General features: G+C 38.6%; 1 protein-coding gene across 4 annotated transcripts in view; it reads left to right on the plus strand.

Moving 5' to 3' along the window:
• The window catches only part of NIPBL (NIPBL, cohesin loading factor), a 215,942-nt gene that overhangs the window by 191,431 nt on the left and 3,787 nt on the right, over positions 1-20,724 (plus strand). For all 4 annotated transcript variants that reach the window (XM_019531969.1, XM_019531968.1, XM_019531970.1 and 1 more), the window contains 13 exons: positions 69-167; positions 759-812; positions 1,992-2,100; positions 5,227-5,363; positions 6,490-6,630; positions 6,946-7,039; positions 7,140-7,294; positions 7,498-7,588; positions 12,266-12,439; positions 13,293-13,483; positions 14,179-14,286; positions 17,862-18,062; positions 18,482-18,628. In XM_019531969.1, the coding sequence (XP_019387514.1) occupies positions 69-167; positions 759-812; positions 1,992-2,100; positions 5,227-5,363; positions 6,490-6,630; positions 6,946-7,039; positions 7,140-7,294; positions 7,498-7,588; positions 12,266-12,439; positions 13,293-13,483; positions 14,179-14,286; positions 17,862-18,062; positions 18,482-18,628 (1,701 nt within the window). The remainder of the gene's footprint in view (positions 1-68; positions 168-758; positions 813-1,991; positions 2,101-5,226; positions 5,364-6,489; positions 6,631-6,945; positions 7,040-7,139; positions 7,295-7,497; positions 7,589-12,265; positions 12,440-13,292; positions 13,484-14,178; positions 14,287-17,861; positions 18,063-18,481; positions 18,629-20,724) is intronic.

The raw sequence follows: 20,724 nt of genomic DNA on the forward strand, positions 1-20,724 counted from the left end.
AAAATAATATGGACCTAAGTGTATATCAGCAAAAGGTTAAATATCTGTGACAACTTTTTTCTTTTCAGAAATTGGTGAACGAGACATTCCAGAAGCTCTGGTTTACTCCAACTCCACACAATGACAAAGAAGCCATGACCAGGAAAATATTAAACATCACTGATGTGGTATGCCTTACATATTTGAACTGAGGCACATGCATCACTTCATTAGGATTTTGTAACAGGTTTTTAAAATAAATTTCAATTATAATCAAGTCACTGAAAAATGTGACAGTTTTAAAATCTAGTATTTTTAGTAACAATTGCTGTTGCATCTGACAAGAAAGGCGTCTAGAGAAAAGTACTCATCAGTGTGTTGGCAGTGAAAATGGGTCTCACGTTATATTTTAATTTAATAAAGTATATTCATGTAAGCTTAAGAAAAATCTTGTTCCAATACTTAGCTTTAGCCTGAGTTTGATATGATAGTTACCTTTCAAATTCAATGGATACTTCAGATGCAGGAAAAGTTGTTCTTCAACATATAGATTTTGGAAGCACCTGTAATATGATACATGCTACTCTATAGTTTATATTTTTGAATTGAAATATAGTTTTCAATTCAAATGTCCTGATATCTTGTAATTGGGATAATTTTAGTAAAAGAAAAAAGAAAAGACTTTGTTCTACTTTAAATTTTATTCTGTATTGTGATAATTTAATTGCCTTTCTATTCAAATTTTCATTAATGTTAATATTGCAAATACTCTTTTTTAGGTTGCAGCTTGTAGAGATACAGGGTATGACTGGTTTGAACAACTTCTTCAAAATGTAAGTAGTGACTACTAAAAAACCTATTTTACTAGTATCAAGAAATCTCAACAGCTTTCTAAAATCTAGCATTAAAATGCAACTTGAGAAACTTCTAATGCAGCCTTTCACAAAAGACAGAGGTCATTCTTACTGTTTTTCTAATTGAAAAATTAACTTTTTTATTGAAGTGATTGTTAGTAGGTTTCTTTCATCTCTAACTCTTAACTTCATATGTTTGAAAGCCTAATTATTTAATAGCTACTTAAGAATGAACGTGGAACCTAACCCTGGAGCCTGTAATAATATGGAAATATCACACCTCCATAGATGTAATTTATTTACTTGCCATAGAAATGAAATGTGCTTATAAATGAAAGTATATGTAGTCTGGGTAACCAACATGGGAAGAGAAAAGGCCATGAAACAATGTCCATCACTTTTTAAATTCTGCAATGCTGTATTTCATTTGGTACTTTTCAGTTATGTTGGATTAAGTTAGTCAACTATCTATAATCTATCATTTTCTTAATCTAATATTTAAATACAAAACAACTTCAACACGGGTATTTCTATGCAGCATGTTGTCCTGCAGCATGTTGTCCTGTCCTTCAGTGAAATATGAATAGTTCTATTACCAGTGAATATTTATTGTAGTTAAGGGGAGTAAGAAAAACAAGTGAAAACGTGATAATATAGTGCCAGGGTAGCAACTCATATTTGCAGACAGGGAGCAAGGACAACATAAAAATATAGTTTAGTTATTAGGAAGTGAACTAAATAATAGTGAGAAAAGACAAGGGTAATAGAAAAGTCTTTGAGCCTTTTCTTAACTCAGGGAGATGTGTCCTCTCATTACATTTTTCAGATGAACTATGCTTACTTCCAGATCCCTTCAGTTAAGAGAGTAAATTTGTCTGCTCCTTGGTACCTTTCCTCTGACTCAAATTTTAAACTTGATTTTGTTACCTTTTTTTTGAAAATATTTAAATTTTTGTTTCCAGCTAATGTTTTTCAGAGGTTTATAGGGAGAACATGGATAAATTATAGCATGGATAAATAAATAGCTGTAATTCTTTTTTATCTGTGGTAATCATAATGAAACAGACCTTACTAATTAAGTACTAGTTATGGGACAGTTCAGTGTATTGCTGTTGAATGTCACTTCTTAGTTGTCTGCTGTTTTTCTCTTTGCTGTAGCTGCTGAAGTCAGAAGAGGATGCTTCATATAAACCTGTGAAGAAAGCCTGTACTCAGCTTGTTGATAATCTGGTTGAACACATTCTTAAATATGAGGAATCTCTAGCAGGTAATGTAGTTATGTGCAGTCCAGTAGAGTAATTGCATTATTATGTTCATATCAATTGTACAGTAAAGTTTGCCAAAATTTTAGTTTTCTTACAAGAAATGACAATAGTGGATTCAGGTAGTGTCCCAAGACATTTAAATGAAAACTTTAAGATGTTTAGATGAATTTTGAAGTGCTATAATAGTAAAACTTTCCTTTGTTGCTGGAAAAAGATGCAGCTCTTCTTTGTTTCTTCTTTAAAGTTTTTCTAATGCTGCTGGTTCCTGATTGTTAACACACTGGAGAAATAAAATGTCATTTAATATAAAGCAAGAGTAAACAGCTAGAAGCTAAAAGCAACTAATTTATATTAGGGATGAGGTTCTCATTCTAATAGTGAGTATGAGTTAAACGGTCATGTAAACTATCAAGGGACAATGATGGATTCTCCATCTTGGTTTTTTTTCAAATCAAGACTGTATTTTTCTGAAAGAAATCATATGGTCAGTGATGGATAAGATCAGACAAAACCATCTAATGGTCTTGGATGGCCTTATACTGTGTTAAGATCTGCTGTATGGTAAGGTGCTTTTTTTAGCCACACATTTAAAGCAATGAATGCTTTTTGTAGCACTTTTTACCTAGTAAAATGCCATGTAGATCAGATTTGAAGAAATGTCTACACATTGCGACTATTTAAAACCTCATAAATATTTGAGTTGGTGAAATTACTCCCATATTCCAAGTAGAGATCACTCAGTTTAGCATTTTGTACGAAAGAAAATCTAAATTTTTTATTTGCATTTATGGTTTATACATATTGTGCATAAAAAGGCTTGATTTTTTTTTATACTAAATTTTATGTTGGAAAAAATAAATTATACGTTTGTTTTCTTCTATATATTTTTTATGATCATCAAAGTTTGTAGATGACAGATTATCTAAATATTATAATAGATCTAATACAGCTGCTATCTTTTAACACTATTTGAGATAGTAAAATGTTTTGTTTTGCTAGAATTACAATTCATGTTTTTGTTTAAATACTTGTTGTAGTAATATCTATATATAGATCATTAAGGCAGTTTTAGGGCCTGACAATATTTACAGTGGTTCAATTTACATTAGTTTTTTACACTTTTATAAATTACACCAGGATCTGGAACTGATAGAGTAGTTTATCCCACTATAGGGGCTTGGTGTAAATAAGCACTGGGGATACAGACTGGAGATTTGGTTACCTTTACAGTCTAAAGGGAACAGATAGGAGCATTGAAGTAGGGGATGCAAGCTTTCTTCCCTGTAGCATCACTGTTTGCTGCCTTCCATGACTTCCTCACCCAGCAGACTCCAAAGGGATATATAGTGATTCATTAGAGTTATATGGAGCTCTGCCTTTTCAAAAGCACAAATAATACTTTTGCAACCATTGCCAAAACAATTTGGACAAGTATCCCCATTACAGAGAGGGAAAAGCAGAGATAGAGATTTGTGTAGGAGGTACTTGCCAAACTATGTACCTGGAATTAGACTTGGATTTTAATGCAAGCAATGCCACTGAATCTGTGGGCCCCAGGCAGGCATTAAAGTAATTGTACGATTGGGATCTGAGGAATTTTATGCCCCATCCAAAACAGCCCCATCCTGCCATGCTAGACATTCCTAGAAAGATGCTCAATGTTTGGGATGGGGCATAAAATTCCTCAGATTCCATTTGTGTACTGGGGCTATCTCCAGTTAGATCCCCAGAGCCAGTTTGAAAGCTGGGGACAGGACTGAAACCTGGAAACAGAGCAGACAGTATCAGCTACAAGAGCTTTAAGGTTTCCTGTGGCCAGGGATCCACCTGTCTCATAGTCCATCCTAGCCCAATTCCAGCAATCGGCAGTTGGAACCAGGGCAGCCCCAGGCAGGCTGCTGATCCAGGATGACCCAGGTCCCAATGCTGACAATCAGGTGATTGTTGGCATTGGGCTGATATGGCACACCACGCAATCAGTTTATGGTGCCATACAAACCAGGCACAAAGGTGTTCCACATTTTATGTTCCATTTTACATGGAACACCTTTTATGGGTTGTTTACAATTTTATGGTGCTAGAAATTAGCTGAACATCTGGTATGTTGCTATTTATGGTGCAATTAGCATGTTAATTGTGACATAAATGTCACATGTGCCAGAAGCCTTGTTATTCTTAAACAAATCTTTTCTGAAACTATATTTCTGTACCTATAAAATGGGAATGATTTGTGTATCAGCCTCAAATGGATTGTGGTACATAATGTTGATAAAGTATATTAAAATCTTAGGTTGATTTTGAGGTGTTTGGTATATAGCCGCATATGGCCAAAATACAACCAGTTACTGACTTCTGGCCAACAAAATCATATTATTTCCTGACCCTGACACACAATATTTAGGGTACAGGCAAACTTTTTATTCACTAGATAGAAGAAGGAGATCTTGCTCAGGAGCATGCATCAGCAGTTACAATATTCTATAGTAATGAGTGTTTGACTGGATCATCCTAACTTTGACCCTGAATAAAGCAAGGTTAAAGTTGGAATGGTTTTGCTATAAGTCTTTCACTACATAATCATATAGACATAATAGCTGCATTGTAACAGCTTTTATTAGTATACATTGATGTAGCCATAATTGTTACATCTGTCTATGCCCTTCATTTAGGAGCAAAGTAGCTACCTAAGTAGTACAAAGTGATTATAACTGCAGAAGTTGAAAAGTTTGCAGGGGGCTTTAACAAACCATTGAGGTCTATATTTGAATAAAATTTTTGGTGCTTTAAAAGTAAAACAAAATTATATATTTTTTTTCTTCTTTTGAACTAAAGTTATATTTATATAATTCTGTCTTATAGTCAGAAATCATTTTCTAGGTTTCTGGCCTAGGACAGGTAAACAATTTAAAACTTAATGTAATCGTCAAGCTTTTTTACTTGTTATTTTACATATTTTCTTGTCTTTAATCTGGTAATTCAGTTTTCGTATCTAATGAAGATTTACATGCCATTTTTGAAGAATACTTTATCACTAAAATTTGCTCTTCTACACCATATGTATTTACTCTCTCTATTGACTAGACAGTACTTGTATTAAATATACTTAATGCATTTTTTAATTTTTTCAGACTCGGACAACAAAGGTGTGAATTCCGGTCGCTTGGTAGCTTGCATAACCACTTTGTTCTTATTCAGCAAAATCAGGCCCCAGCTAATGGTCAAACATGCCATGACAATGCAGCCATACCTTACCACTAAATGTAGTGTAAGTAGAGGAAATTGTAGTAATCTTTCACCTAAATAAATCTGAATATCAAGGGTATTTTCTATGTATGATTAAATTGAGGACAGGAATAAAAAGCAGCAAAAATATTTCTACCGTCTTGCCTTATTCGAGCCTGAAGATACAGAAAAAAAACTTTGTGATTTTTTTTTTCTCCCCACCCTGCTCTCTCACCGCAAGATCTCTAGCAGAATTTTTTTTTCAAAAATTTGGCATTGCCAAATTTTGCCAATAAGCTTTCTTAGTTTCTTTCTAGAAGTAAACCTCAAAGATTTTCTTATAAATAAAAAACCCTATTTGTGTAGTTTTTAAGAAGTCAGTAAATAGTAGTGTGTTTTATTTAAAAGGCATCTAGCATTGTGTTTTCATATTATTACATTCTGGTTATAATTATTCTTAAGCAAAAATCCATACATTAGTTCTTCAAGCAACTGTTTCCCCTTAAAGTCTAAATTGCTTATGCAATGGTCTTTCTCAAGAATTGTGATTTAACTGTGTACCTGTATAGCTTCTTGATTTTGACCTTTCTTCCCTACTTCTGATGTTTCCAGTAATCACAAATATGTAATTAGTTTAATATTTTAATAACCCGTAGTTAGATTTAGTCATGCCACCACAGCTATCTTTTACCCTCAGTACTAAAATCTCAGTTTTGTCAGTTTTTCATCCTGTTTGAATTTTTTTTCATTCCAGTTACCTTTGCATTAAATATGCATCGCTGCTTATGACAGCAAATTAACAGGGACCCACTGTAAATGTTGCTGCTTCTGTTTTCATTTAAGTTCCTGTGATGAAATTCTTGTCCCATATTTAACTATTTTTTGTGAATATATCCCATTTAAAGATTAAGTTAGGCTATTACTATTCTATAAATATACAATCTAAACTCTGTTCCCTAAACTTTCATACATGCTTTTCCTAAAATTGAACTGGTATGTTATACCTAAAACATTAACTCCATACCTTAGAGAGAAATTGGATTTTTGTATGTGTATATTTTTATTAAAATGTTTGGATTAATCATTATTCTATCAGATCTCAAATAACATTAGTTCATTAGATAGGACTATAACAATAATTTTAATCATTTTAAATGTTATCCTAACAGACACAGAATGATTTCATGGTGATCTGTAATGTTGCAAAAATCTTGGAGCTGGTAGTGCCACTAATGGAACATCCCAGTGAGACCTTCCTTGCCACTATTGAGGAAGATCTCATGAAACTCATCATCAAATATGGCATGACAGTAAGATTTAGTTTCTACTATTCTGTGTTTTGAGTCAGTTAATGAATATATGTTCTAAAATAAAAGCATTACATTTTCTTCACTATTAAAAGATTTTAAAAGCAGGTGGCTATAATGATGGTATGAATGAATGCTTTTGGGCTTAAAGTTCATTTAAGTACTTTAATGATAACATGCATGCATTGAGATTTTTCATGGCACTCTACCATTAAGTTTGATAGATGTTATGCATCTATATCCCTGGACTGTTTGAAAATCTCAATTCTGACTCCTAAGTAAATGATAATATATGTTTCTATTCTGTCTTACTTTCAGGTTGTGCAGCACTGTGTGAGCTGTCTTGGGGCTGTTGTAAACAAGGTTACTCAAAATTATAAATTTGTGTGGGCTTGTTTTAATAGATACTATGGTAAGTTAAATATAATGCGTAATTTTCAGTCTTTTAAAAGTTGCATGTGTCACCTTAAGTTTGCAGTATTTGGCATATTAAACATTTTATCTCTCTTTAGGTGCACTTTCAAAATTAAAAAGTCAACACCAAGAAGACCCAAACAGTACAATACTTACAGCCAATAAACCAGCACTCCTTAGATCTCTTTTTACTGTTGGAGCACTGTGTCGGCATTTTGATTTTGATCAGGAAGATTTTAAGGGTAACAGTAAGGTAAAATATATTGTATTTATTCTCCCAGTGTTTTCTATTGGAAAAAAATATTTAATACGTATGTTATATGAGAAGAGAATATTCTTGCTAGTTTCAAACAGTAAATCAAACTCAAACTTTACGCTGTGAGCGCATTTTAAATACAAGCTGATTATTAGCTATTTCCTCTGCAAGTAGATACTATTTTCTTCTAATTTGTCCAGGTTAACATTAAGGATAAAGTACTTGAACTGCTGATGTATTTTACAAAACATTCAGATGAAGAGGTACAAACAAAAGCCATTATTGGTCTAGGTAAGAAATATTAAATGTTGTTTGTTTTGTTTTAGCAGAATCAGTAATTTTGCATTTTGGACAGTGTGAATATATATGCTCATTTGTATTGTTCTGGCATCAGAGTTTATATTAATTTTATACGGATCTCTTAGCTTTGTATTTTGGTTGGGTTTTGAATTTAAAAATTTTGCTTAGTAGATTTTAAATGTACTATATTTACTTGAATATAAGATGAGTCTTTTCCCTCAGTCAGCATGGTGGGGAAAAGCCCCTCATCTTGTATTCACATACAAAGGAAAGAAGGGAGCAGGCAGCTGCTGTGGCTCTGATTCTGGCCTTGAGCCTGGGTTGGAGCCAAAGTAAGCCTTCTGCCTTCCTCCCTCTCCCCCTCCCCCATCCTGGAGAAGAAGTGAGCAGTGCAGAGAGCAAGTGGGCCACCTGACCCTCCCCCAGCCACTGCTTTCCCTACTGTAACAGTGGGGGGGGAATTCAAGACAACCCTCCAATTCTTAGACTCTATTATAAATATTCCATATATAGAATCCAATTATCACAGGATCGTCTTATATTAGAGTAAATATGATACTTGCATACATGTTTTAGGTTATTTGAAAATAGCTTATAGCTAAATGATCAAAGAGGACTGTAGCTGCACATTAGTGGAGTGTTTTTGACTATACATGTTTTCTTCATCATGCATAGTTCTAAAAAATATCAGATTTCTAAACTGGTGGTGGTATTTTTCCGAACTGAAGGAGGTTCTAAACTAAAGTTTTGCGTTTTAATCCCTGAGACATGAGCTTAAAAGATGACTAGAAAACTAAAACTTCTGGGAAAGTTTTCAGGCAAATCTTCAGCTAAAGTCAATCCAGTTATGACAAGTCACATTAGCTGAGAATGTTCTCCTTAAGTGTCACCAGAAAGTATCTTATGTTTACTAGTTCCTATTTGAATCGTTGCTAATGTGTTTCCTTTTAATAGAGGGTTCTTTCACTTCAGTCATCATCATGTTGTCTTATTGACTTCCAGTAGTGCATGAGTAACATGCATCACACGTTGTTTGTGGTCCTATATGGTGAAGCATAAGTAGTCTCCTACCTGTTACTATTACTCGAGCCATGTTTCATCAGTCCACTAGATAATCACATGTAGATGCTGAGAAAACTGAATCCTGTGTAACACCAGAGATCTAAGGGGATGACATCCTGTTTCAAGTTAACTCACAGTCCCTTGGCATCTCAGGATGCCTTGCAGCTGTGGCTGTGCTGTCTGCTTTAGTGGAGCAGGGTTGGCCTCACCCCTCTGCTTCCTAGCTGGAGCACTGTCAGTGGCAAGCTGAAAAAGGGCATGGCAGGGACCCCAGCTGGGGTCTGTCTGGTGGGGCAAAGTAGCCCCTGTGAGACTTTTTCCTGCTCTCTGCTCAGAGATCAGGGAAGAATCTGGAAGGGGCTGTTTCATCCCTGCCAGGCAGACCCTGATTAGGGTCCCATGCAGGCCAGAGAGGAGGCTTAACTTCCCCTTCCCCCTCCTCCTCTGTCTCAGCAAGCCACCCCACACACACTCTCTACTCAATTGGGATAAAGCCTGGCAGAGACTGCTTCCCCCACCCCAAGGTCAGTGCAGGCTGGGGGGGGAGGGGGTTTAAACCGCCCCTCCCCCCCTCATCATACTCAGCAGGCCAGCTGGGGCCTGGCCCATACCCCTTCTCTCCATTTCAGCGGGGAGTGGGGGAAGCCTCAGAGCACTTCTCTGAACTTTTCTTCCTTCCTTTGTACTCCAGTGCCCTCCATCTTCTCTCCTGAGCCACTGTAGGCATGTGGCTGCTTTTCTGGAATCAAAAGTGAATGTCTGTTCACTTGCTTCTTTCTCTGTTCAGTCCATGCAGCTTAGACTAACCTGAAAAGACTGAATTGATTCAGCGTTGGGCTTTGTGATTGTCTGTACTTAGGGGTGTCCAACCTTTTTGAATGTGGGACCGAATCATGAACTTTTTATCACCCAGTAGGCCGGCGAGCCACATTCATATTTTATCACGCCACGGGCTGTATGTTGGACAAGCCTTATCTACATGAACATCACTCTGGGGGAGGAGAGATGGCAAGCAGTAGAAGTGCCCACCTGGTCTCTTCCATTCCAAACCACAGCAGTGTGTTCCCCTACAGCTAGGACCCCAAGGCAGGGCATGATTAGGTAAAAGTTCCAGGCCCCCTGCTCTAAGCCACCAGACCTTGTTTCTCCTCCCATAGCATCCTAGTTCCATCTTGCAGCAACACACAGCTGCTACCCCCAGCCTGCCTTCTTTCTCATCTCAATTTCCCCTGCCCTGTCTAACGGGGTCCACACCAACCCTCATTCATTGGCACTCAGGCTGCAGGCACTGCTTGTCCACCAACTCCCACTTCTCTCTGAAGTGTCTCTTAGCCCCTTGGCACCAGTAAAAATGCCTTCCGTCAGCCAACCCCTGCTACTGGCTGCATTTGTGCAAGGTGGACCCATGGGCTCTCCATGTCTGGGGTAGTGAGACCCACCATGGTCATGCCAGAGGCAGCCTTTAAACCAGTTACAGGAAAAGTGAGGGTGGGTGCTGGAGGCTGGGACAGCCATCTCTGCCCATTGAGTGCCCCCTTGGCCCTGCGCTAGCCAGGAAGAGAGAAGGGGAGCAAAGCTCAGATGCGTGTGTGTGTGTGTGCATGTGTGAGAGCCAAGTGTCAGCGCTGTGTGTGTGTAGTATCAGATCTGTGTGCCTGTTCCTGTGTCACTGTCTTGAGAAGTGTGGTGCAATTAAGTACCTGCTTATTGGGGCTGTGTGGAGTTGTGTAGAACAGCAGCTGATTCAGCAAGGCTAAGTTCATGGGTACCGGAGAAGCTCTCTGCTGGTGTGACTGCGGCATTGCTGCAATTGTGTGTAGTTCTAAGCTGTATACACCTCCCAGGTAACTGTGCAGGAATCGGTGCTGCATGCGTGGTTGGGCACAACTGTGTAAGCATAATTGTGAGTGCACCACTGCGTGCTCTGGGGCCATTCTCGGCAAGGTGTGTGATGCTATAGGGCTGTTGTGATTGTGCATGCATGCCAGGTGACTCCAGGGCGGTGGGAGTGTCTGTGCAGTTATGCCCAGGTGTGTGAGTGATATGACAGTACCTGTGTGTGCCACTGTGTGGGTAGTGCTGATTCACCTTGAGCCTTTGTTCCTCTGGGTCTATATGGCCCAGGGTGTACACGACAACGCATGTGCATGCAGTGCCCATGACTTTGCGTGTGAGCGTGTGCGTGGAGGTGGGTGCACATATGTGCATACATGTGTGTTTCTGAGTGCATGAGCATATGAGTACACACCTGTGCTCACCCCTGGATGCTGCCTGCGCTCATCCCTGCCCCTGCCTGCGTGTGCAAGTGTGTGCACACCCTGCCCCTGCCCTGGCTGTGTGCAGGGGGTGCGTGCCCGCCTGCGTGAGCCTCTCCCAGCCGCCCGCCCGCACGGGGCCACCTCCCCGCACCCTAGCTGGCTCGGCCAAAGGCCCCCGCGGCTGGGTTGGTACCTGCCTTTCTGGGGCTGTGAGCGGCAGGCACATCGCGTCTGGCAGGCACGGGGCGCCGGGACCCAGCAGAGCCCCCGGCCTGGGAAGCACTGGTTGGGTGTCTGCTGGGTCCCTACACCCCGCCAGACAGTGCCGCTGCCGCCCCAGTGGCCCCAGGCAAAGTCCCAGCCCCAGGGCAGTGGGGACAGCGGGCTGGGGCCATGCTTTCGCCCCTGCGCCTTGCCCCGTGCCCTCCAAGCCAGGCTGAGCACCATCCCCGTGCCCAGCATGTCCCCCAGCAGGGTGCTGGAGGTCCTGGGGCAGGATAAAGGGGGCACGTCTGGCCATCCTGCCATCCACTCAGGCTGGCCATGCCCACGCCAGTAGTGCTTCTAAGGCATTGCCCCCAGCTTGTCCAGTCAGGCGCGGCCGGGGCACCCCTGTGCCACGCAGCCCTTGGGGCAGCAGCGGGACCCGGCTCACGTGATGTGTGAGGTCACACAAACCCAGCCCTGTGGTGGTGAGCAGCTCCTCTCCCCCACCTGCCTGTCCTGAGCGAGGGACCTCGGGCCTCAGAAAATGGCTTGGCAGTCCACATGTTGGACAAGCCTGGCCTAGATGAACTGAACTCTTTCTTGAACTAGGCCTTCACCTATACTAATTTTCCTAAATGAGACCAGCTTTATAAACCCATCCCCCACCCCTACAGAAGGTACTGCTTACTCTCCTTCCCTACGTCCCCTTTGGTAAACGGGGGCAAACTTCCTGTCTCTCTCCCATCCTCCCCTGCCTCTGCTTTGGCAGCCACCTCCCTCCCCACCTCCCCTGTCAGAGGCAAGTGGTGGCCCATTGTGCAACTAGGTCACAAGCACCCTCGCTTGTTGCTCTATAGAAAAAAGAACAGAATTCATTACACCATGCTGCTTTTAAAGTATTGTACTAAATGTATGTACTTGACTGTGTTGTTTTTACACACTAGACTACATGCCCTTCCAGAATCCAAAGTGGAATCCTGATCCTTTACACCCTTTTTGCTGTATTACCAGTGCTTGCATGACAGTTTGTATTTTATTTCATATCTGTACCTTGATACAGAACTTGGTTCATCTTGGAAGATACATGTGCAAGAAAAGCAGACAACCAAATGGGATTTGTCATCTTATTTTTTCCTTTCAGGATTTGCATTTATACAACATCCAAGTCTAATGTTTGAGCAGGAAGTGAAGACTCTGTACAATAGTATTCTTTCTGATAAGAACTGCTCAGTCAACTTAAAAATCCAGGTGTTAAAAAACCTCCAAACCTACTTGCAGGAAGAGGATACGCGTATGCAGCAGGCAGATAGAGACTGTGAGTGATGACCATTTCTGTACTAAGGAAACTTTAAATATTTAACTTCTGTTATATAAAAATAAGCATTTCAATTGAACTGATTCACATAAAGACTGCTTGCACTTGCTAAAAACAAAAGCGTACTTTATTGGAAGCAGCAGGACATTACTTCGACCAGGCTCTGCAGCATCTGTATAGTTTGGGTGCTTCAGCAGGGCTTTTTGGTACTTTTATTTAAAGATAATTCAATTGGCTGTTAGATAAAAGCCCCAATAAAGTCCCACTAAACACCCGATCTATACAGACATCAGGCAAGCCGGGCTTAAATAAGGCACTGCCTCTTCTGGGCATGTGTGGGGCTTGGTGCAGAAACACGCCAAGTTGAAAGTGAAGTGCAGGGTTTTTGTTTTGTTTTTTTTAACATCTGCAAGCAGTCATGAAGTTTTTGTCTAACTAAGCCTATTTTGTATATATTACTTTTAGGTTAATTTTCAGGGGTATCTTTTATATGTAAGCACACTGAGACTTTTAGAATAAAGATTTTGTGTCTTTATCTTTCAAGGTGTATAGATTGTGGAATACTCCAAAATGAGTAGTAGTTAAATTCTGGCAAACAATGAGTAGCTTACTGTCTCTTAAAGTTTTCTCTCAAGTAGTTAACTTAGTGCAACAGAAAATCTTCAGGGTTTGATTACAGTACATTTTATTATAATGCTCTGAGAAAGGAACACAGCATTGTTTCCATAAAACACTCATCATTCCTTTATCGAAACTTTGACATATGTGACATGTGGAAGAATATTATATGTAGAGTAGAGGAATTTTGTAGTTGCACTATAATCCTGATGTCATTTTTTTTGGTTTTTTGTAGGGAAGAAAGTAGCCAAACAGGAGGATCTGAAAGAAATGGGTGATATTTCCTCAGGGATGAGCAGCTCCATCATGCAGCTATATCTTAAACAGGTCCTTGAGGCTTTCTTTCATACTCAGTCCAGTGTACGTCACTTTGCTCTAAATGTCATTGCACTGACTCTGAACCAGGGTCTTATCCATCCTGTTCAGGTATGTAATATTAGGGTGCTGTATCTATTATAATTTTTAACTAGAGATTTTTAGAGGTTCTTATAACTGCTATCTAATTTTCCAGGTGTTAAACTTTGCATATTTGCTACTGTAATTGCTTTATTTTTTTATTTAGTTTTTTGGAGAGCCTTCTTATGGAGGAGTTGTTTAACATACAAAAGCTGTCAGGATCTCTTTTTCTGTATTGAAGGGCCAAAGATTCCAGCAATTTCATTTTATTGTCTTTGGAATAAATTTGTAAAGATCAAGCCATTACCAGATAGATGGGTGATGAATACGTTACTTTTTGTTATGTAACAGTTCACATTTGTTTATACCCTCTCTTCTTTGGCCTCTGTTTATTAGAATTTTTTATACTTTATTTTTTACCAAAATTCTTGCTTGGATTGAAATGCCAGAGTTAACCTCTGATCTAGTTTGTTTTTAAGTAGTCTTCATCTCCCAATCCTTATTTCAGTAATCTTTTTTTCTACACCACAAAATCTGTGTTAGTGTCTGTATAATCTGTATTTTTGCCTAAACAGAGATAGTTAAATAGGAAGTCACATATCTCTGCATGCTAAGTCCTGAACTTTTCAAAATTGATAATGTATCAGAATAATAACATGTCACAGTTAAATGTGTTTTTGTGGTGCTGTGCCTTTAAATAATGTTTGCATTTGTTTCTTTTCTAGTGTGTTCCATATTTAATTGCAATGGGCACAGATCCAGAGCCCTCTATGCGGAACAAAGCTGACCAACAGCTGGTGGAAATAGACAAAAAATATGCTGGATTCATTCATGTATGTAATTCTAATATTACATAACTTAAATATAAACAAAATGCTGATTATGTACTTTCTCAGAGATCAGACATTTGCAAATTCAAACTTCAGGACTAGGGAAATAAAGAGAGATTCAGCTTGTTTTGAGATTTGTGTTTTAGGTCCTTCATGTGAGAGAATGAGCTGTAAATAGCAGTATTTTCCAGTCAGAGAAAAAGAGCTATAATGTCAAAAATGGACAGCATTAATACTGGGTGCGTCTACACGAGATGTTTAATGCACAGTCACCAAATAACAGTATGCAGTAGTGTGCCAGGCAAACACTGTGCTAATATGCTACTGCACAGTAGTATTAGGCTACTGCACAGTAAGTGTCACAAAAAAAGTGCGCTGGTGCTACTGTGTAGTAACTAATTACTGCTCATTTAATTAGCGTTTCATTGAGCAAGTACTAAACTAAATGCACAGTAACTACTGTGCATTAATGAATGCATAGATGCATGCACTGGGTCCTAAATATTTTGTCCATCTTTAGAACTCCCTGGTTCACAATAAAATCTTACTCAGTTAATACCCAGGCAAAGTAACTGTGAGTGCGTCTACATGAACTGCTAAATGAACATTAGGCTAATTCTACTGTGCATCAGTGTGTCATGGCAAAAGCTGTGCTAGTGCACAGTAGAATTGGTCTACTGCATATTAGTGTCACTTAAATGCATATTACTGGCATTGAGTTAGTACGTGTTATTAGAGGTACTAAACTTGATGCGCAATAACTACAGCACATTACTGCATGTGTAGACAGACGTAGCCTGTAATAGTTTTTAATACCAAAAGTTACACGGAACTTCTGTTCTTAAAGAAAATTGTTCTTATTTCAACACAGTAGGTGAGAGAAAAAATATATTTGAAATTTCATAGACTTTAGGGGCTGCAAGGAACTTCATAAGATCATCGGGTCCAGCCTCCTGCCGTAGACGGGAAGTCAGCTGGGATCAAGTGACCCTGGCAAGAAATAAATCGAGCTGTTTTGTGAAGGAGTCCAGAGTAGGTTCTTGCACCACCTCTGGGGGGGAGTTTGTTCCAGACCTTGGACACATGCTCCGTAAAGAACGTATTTTTTATGTCTAGTCTAAATCCGCCTTCCTGGAGTTTATGGCCATTAGACCTTGTTATCCCTTGGGGCGCTCTGGTGAACAGGTGTTCTCCCAGGTCCTGACGTACCCCTCTTATGAAGTTCTAGCTTGTCTTGCACTGTGACTGACCTTCCTCCCAGAATTTGGTATCGTGAATAAAAACAATTTTCTTATTCTTAGTATTTTATGTATAGATGTGCAAGAAAAGTGGATTTGACTTCTGATTTTTTTCTTTCAGGATTTCCATTCATACAATATCCATGTCTTATGTTTGAGCACAAACTGAATACTCATATATATTTGAGCTGTCAGTTAATCACAGTTAACTTATACATTTAAGGCACAAACAAATTAACACATTAATTTTTTTTTAATCATGTTAATCGTGCGCATCATTTTGATCAGTGGAGTGGACTAGTTTCAGATCAGCTGGAACCCATGTGCACCACCCCAGCCGTGGCCCTCCCCATGCCTGCTCCAGACTTGCCTACCATTTCTGAGCAGTGGTTGGACAGAAGCTGCTGCTTGGTATGAAGGAAAAACAGCCCCTCTCCGTCACTGCTGCTGGGCCCTTTTTGCTACAGCTGCTCAAAGCCTGCGCGTGGGCTGCCCTGCAGCTCCTCTCTGCTGCCATCACTGCCACCTCTGGGCCGCTGAGTAGGGCAGCAGTAGCAGTGCAGAGGAGTTGCAAGGCAGCCCAGGTGCAGGCCCCAGGCAGCTGCAACAAGAAGAGCCCAGCAGCGCTGATGAGGAGAGGGCCACTTTTCCTCCATACGAAGCAGTAGCTTCAGCCTGGCCACTGTTGTGGCTCAGCATGGGCAGGTGAGCTTGGACCAGGTACGGGGTGGGCTAGGGCCAGGGCTGTTTGCATGGGTTCCAGCTGGTCCACTTTGGCCTGGGCAAGTCCGGAGCGGGCATGAGGTGGGCTAGAGTCAGGGCTGGGGCTGTGTGCTATTGGTGATAGTGGGGAGGAACTGCAGGGCACACGGGCTCTGGGCTTCAGGCTGTTGGGTTGTGGGGGGTCTTGACTATTGTTCAACTGTGCAAGTAAAATTGCGATTAATTACGACTATTTTTTTAATCTTTCAATTAATTGCAATTCATTTTTTTTTAATTTTGTCAGCCCTACACACAAATTTGAAATACTTTTTTTTCCTGCTCAAACTCTTAGTGTGTGTGTGTGTGTGTAATCTATCTAAAATTTATATGTATTATATATATTAAATATAGCAGTAGCTCCTTAATATTTATGTACTGGGGAAGTTTTAGAGGTTTTCATTAACCTTTTCTGTCTGGAGTGAATAAAATTTTGTAAGTTGAAGCTTAGTTAGAAGAAATAAAGGAAAGTAGTTTGAGAATCTGTTTTAAGGCAAATAAGGGGATGATGGGTGGGTACTTACTGGTGTAGGTTGTTATCCTTTCTGCGTGGCCTTTTGGATTAACTCCTAATAACTCCTCTCCTAGGCTACTTTACTTTCCCCAGACAAGACACCCAACACCATACTTGTCTGTTGCTGTGGAAGTAGATGCTCAATTGCCTGGCTGTGCATGTGATTGGATTGTGAGATCTAAATCCAAAAGCACTCCAGTTAAACCAGCAGTAAAATTTAGAGCAGTCCACTTAGTGTTCCCACACACATACTTAATCCAGTAGAGTTTGGAATGCACATAGCTAAGTCTTGAACTACATTTCGTATAGGTGTAGAGATGTTCTAGGGAACAAAAGCAGAGGCTGAATCCCGGGGATTGTTCAGTATATTGACTGGCCAGGCATCCAGCAGTTACTGAAATTTGAATAAAACCTAAACTTGAGTAAAATCAGTTTAGACACTGAGGCAAATGGTAAAAACTGAAACTTCCTCTTGGTCCCTTTGCTTTTGTGGAAGTGAGGGTGGAAGGTTAAGAGCTGTAATGTAAAATATTTTATTATTAAATATTTACAACTTTCAATATTTTTCCTATGGAAAATCACTTCATATAAGTGAAATATATGACTAAGCACTTAAATATTCCTGCTAGAACAGGTATAATGAAACAAGATTAATTTTCACACCACCATTATCCTTCAGCACCTGCTGTTGCTTTGGTCAGCTTCAGAACTCAAGAAAACAATATTGCGTCTGCTCATATTTGAAAATGTAACTCCCTAATCATGATCGTTAAGTGTTTAAAAAAAAAAAAAAAGAAATTGCTATTAAATATCAGGGATTCAAGAAATCATTGGGGAAAGCCCTGAAAGTTTAGGCATTGTGTTTAGATTTACTTTTACTTTTCAAGAACTTTGAATCAGTAGGCTATCCAAAATTACATTCTTAAACCTTCCACTGAGACCAGTTGAGAACAAAATAAGAATAACTTTTATTTCACTTTGTTGTCTTGTTCATTTCTCTTTCATTCGTTTAATACAACTGTTGGCAAGCCATGATTTAAACAAAAATAGATATTTTATCATTTCAGATGAAAGCAGTGGCTGGTATGAAGATGTCTTACCAGGTACAACAGGCAATCAATACATGCCCAAAGGATCCTGTAAGGGGTTTTAGACATGATGAATCCTCCAGTGCTCTGTGTTCACATCTGTACTCCATGATTCGAGGGAACCGTCAACATAGACGAGCCTTTCTTATTTCTTTACTCAACCTCTTCGATGACACGGCAGTAAGCATCACATAAATTTACCTAATTTAAAAAGACATCAAAATAAATTTGCTATAAGATCATGCAGCAAGTTTAAATGATTCCTGCTTTATGTATTTTAAAATGGCTTGGTAAATTTAGCTTGGCTAACTTTCTTTCCCTGGTCTCTTTTATGTTGATACATAACAAAATTAATTCCCATATAAGAAAATAAGCTTTCCCCCTTTTTTTCATTTGTATGGGTAAAGCAGGGATAGCATAAATATGAAGCATTTTGCATATGTACAATGACTTCTGGGGAAGAGTTATCTAGTACATGTCAACATGTTTAACCCAAAATCCTTTGAAGGCAGCAGAAACACAAAATATCACAGACTGATTTTTGTATATTTATATGTGGATATATAAAATGTTTTATGTAACTTCTTTTTAATTTGCAGAAGACAGAGGTGAATATGCTCTTGTATATAGCAGACAATCTAGCCTGTTTTCCTTATCAAACACAGGAAGAGCCACTGTTTATAATGCATCATATAGATATTACACTGTCAGTTTCTGGTAGTAACCTACTACAGTCATTTAAGGAGGTAAGTGTATTTGTGATGTTGTGTAGTCACCATAATTCCGTCAGTTTGTCAGGTCTTCTAAATCTTTCCATTGCTGTAAATATGAATAAGCATCAGACAACAGTAAAAAATCTCTGTTTTGTCCTGTATGTGACGTGTCCGTTAATAATTTTTACAATTTAATTGATTTTTAAGGTTAATCAAATAAATTAGAAGTGCAATAAAACACTAGTGTTAAAGCAGATTCAAACTTCCCCTCTGTACAGTTTGTTAGTGAAGTTATCTACCTCTAGATTTTCCTAATCCTGAAAATATTTTGAAGGGAACTTCATATTGATAGAGTTCTTATATATGTAAATCAAATAAATTTATTTACTTAGTCCATTGTCACTCTTCATTTCCATATTTTTCTTAATTACAGTGTGTGCGCTATTTTTCTCTTAAATACAGATAGTTTCCTACCTGCAGTGGCATTGACCACCTTACTGTTAACAACAATTTAAAAAAGTCCTAAAAATAAAAACCTAAATCACACTTTTTGATTGAAAATATTGGACACTAATTAAATGTATACATGTGGTAAACTAATACTGAGTTTCAGCGAAGCATTGGCTATTGTTTAGTATTCAAATCAATTAAAACACTTAACTATACATTTTATAGCAAAAACACTTTTACTTTCAGTACACTTCAAGGAAATTAGTCATTAGTGTAAAATTGACCTGAATTGCAGCTAACTGGAATGGGGAATTCCTAATTTTACATTTTAAAAGAGGGAAATCAGGCTTATTTAGCCTGACTACCCATCCTGCCTGACACTGAATAGACTGACACAAATTTGACCCCAGCAGTCTTTCCTGCCCAGAGCGGGGGGCTGGACCCGATGATTTCACAAGGTCCCTTCCAGCCCTAAACTTCTGTGAATCTGTGAAAATAATATTAGTATTACATATATTGAGGTCACACCTTGTTGTTAATTAGGATTCTTTTGTTCTAGGCATTGTGCAAATACATAAGCTAAGGACATTCTCCACCTTAAAGAATTTAAAGCCCCATTTCTTTAAGATGTTTGGGGGTGCATAGTGTGAATGCTTTGAAGTAGAAGAGGACTGGAGAACTTGCTTTTAGTCCTAAGCCCACTGAATAAGATAAGTGGCTATAAATTAAACTCTTCTTGAGTTTACTAGCCACTAAGTTACAGTGCTTTATATCACTTATTTAATTAATTAAAAGCAGACTATAAATTCTTTGGATGGGGACTGGGTTCTTAATATTTGTACAGCACTTTACAAAAAAATGTTTTATATTGGCCAAACTTTATAGTTTCCATTAACCACATTTTTATAATACTGCTCTTAAACCTTTGCATTAACAATACTGAAACAGCTGAATATTCTTTTCTATGTGCTATCTCTAAAAGGTTTTGCTATATTGATTTTAAATGTATTACCAGATAGTCCTTTCCATTTCTTTTTCCTTGTCTCGTTTAAGTACATGTGACCAAACGGCCTTAAGCTTTTTATAAATTTTCACCTTCTGTATTTTCTAAAGTACATTTTGCTATAGCAAATATAGTGTTTGCATTTCCTTTAATAAACTGAACCCTCAACATAGCTATTCCCTTGGGGAGAAGCTTGGCATGTTTGTTCATGGCCACTGAGACCACATAAGAACGGCTCTACTAGATGTTAGAAATAAAAATGCTTGAATATTTGAAGTATATCCAGAATGGCAAACTAAATGATATTGCATGAAACTTAATGCTACAATTAATCTTACAAACACACTAATTTAATAGAAATTCTTGTATTCTGTTTGATCCTTAGTAATAGGAAATTTCTTGTTCTTGAGCTTGTATGATGCACTCTGAGCAAGAGGCAATAGTATTTTTTCCAACATGCACTCTTAATGACTTTGTGCTGCACTCACATTTTGTAGAGGTCTTCTTTTGTGGATGGATTATTCTTTTTCTTTCAATAAATAAAAATATATATTGAAGGTATTTCAGGCCTTGAAATATACCTCTGTGCCTGCTTCAAACTATAGTATGTGAATTTCAAATAAGCTGTGGCATGATAATGTTTCTTGAAAAGAAAGTTCTTACCCATTTAAAAGAA

Source organism: Crocodylus porosus, unplaced genomic scaffold (assembly GCF_001723895.1).
Source record: "Crocodylus porosus isolate Cpor-Errol unplaced genomic scaffold, CroPor_comp1, whole genome shotgun sequence".
NCBI classification, from domain to species: Eukaryota; Metazoa; Chordata; order Crocodylia; family Crocodylidae; genus Crocodylus; species Crocodylus porosus.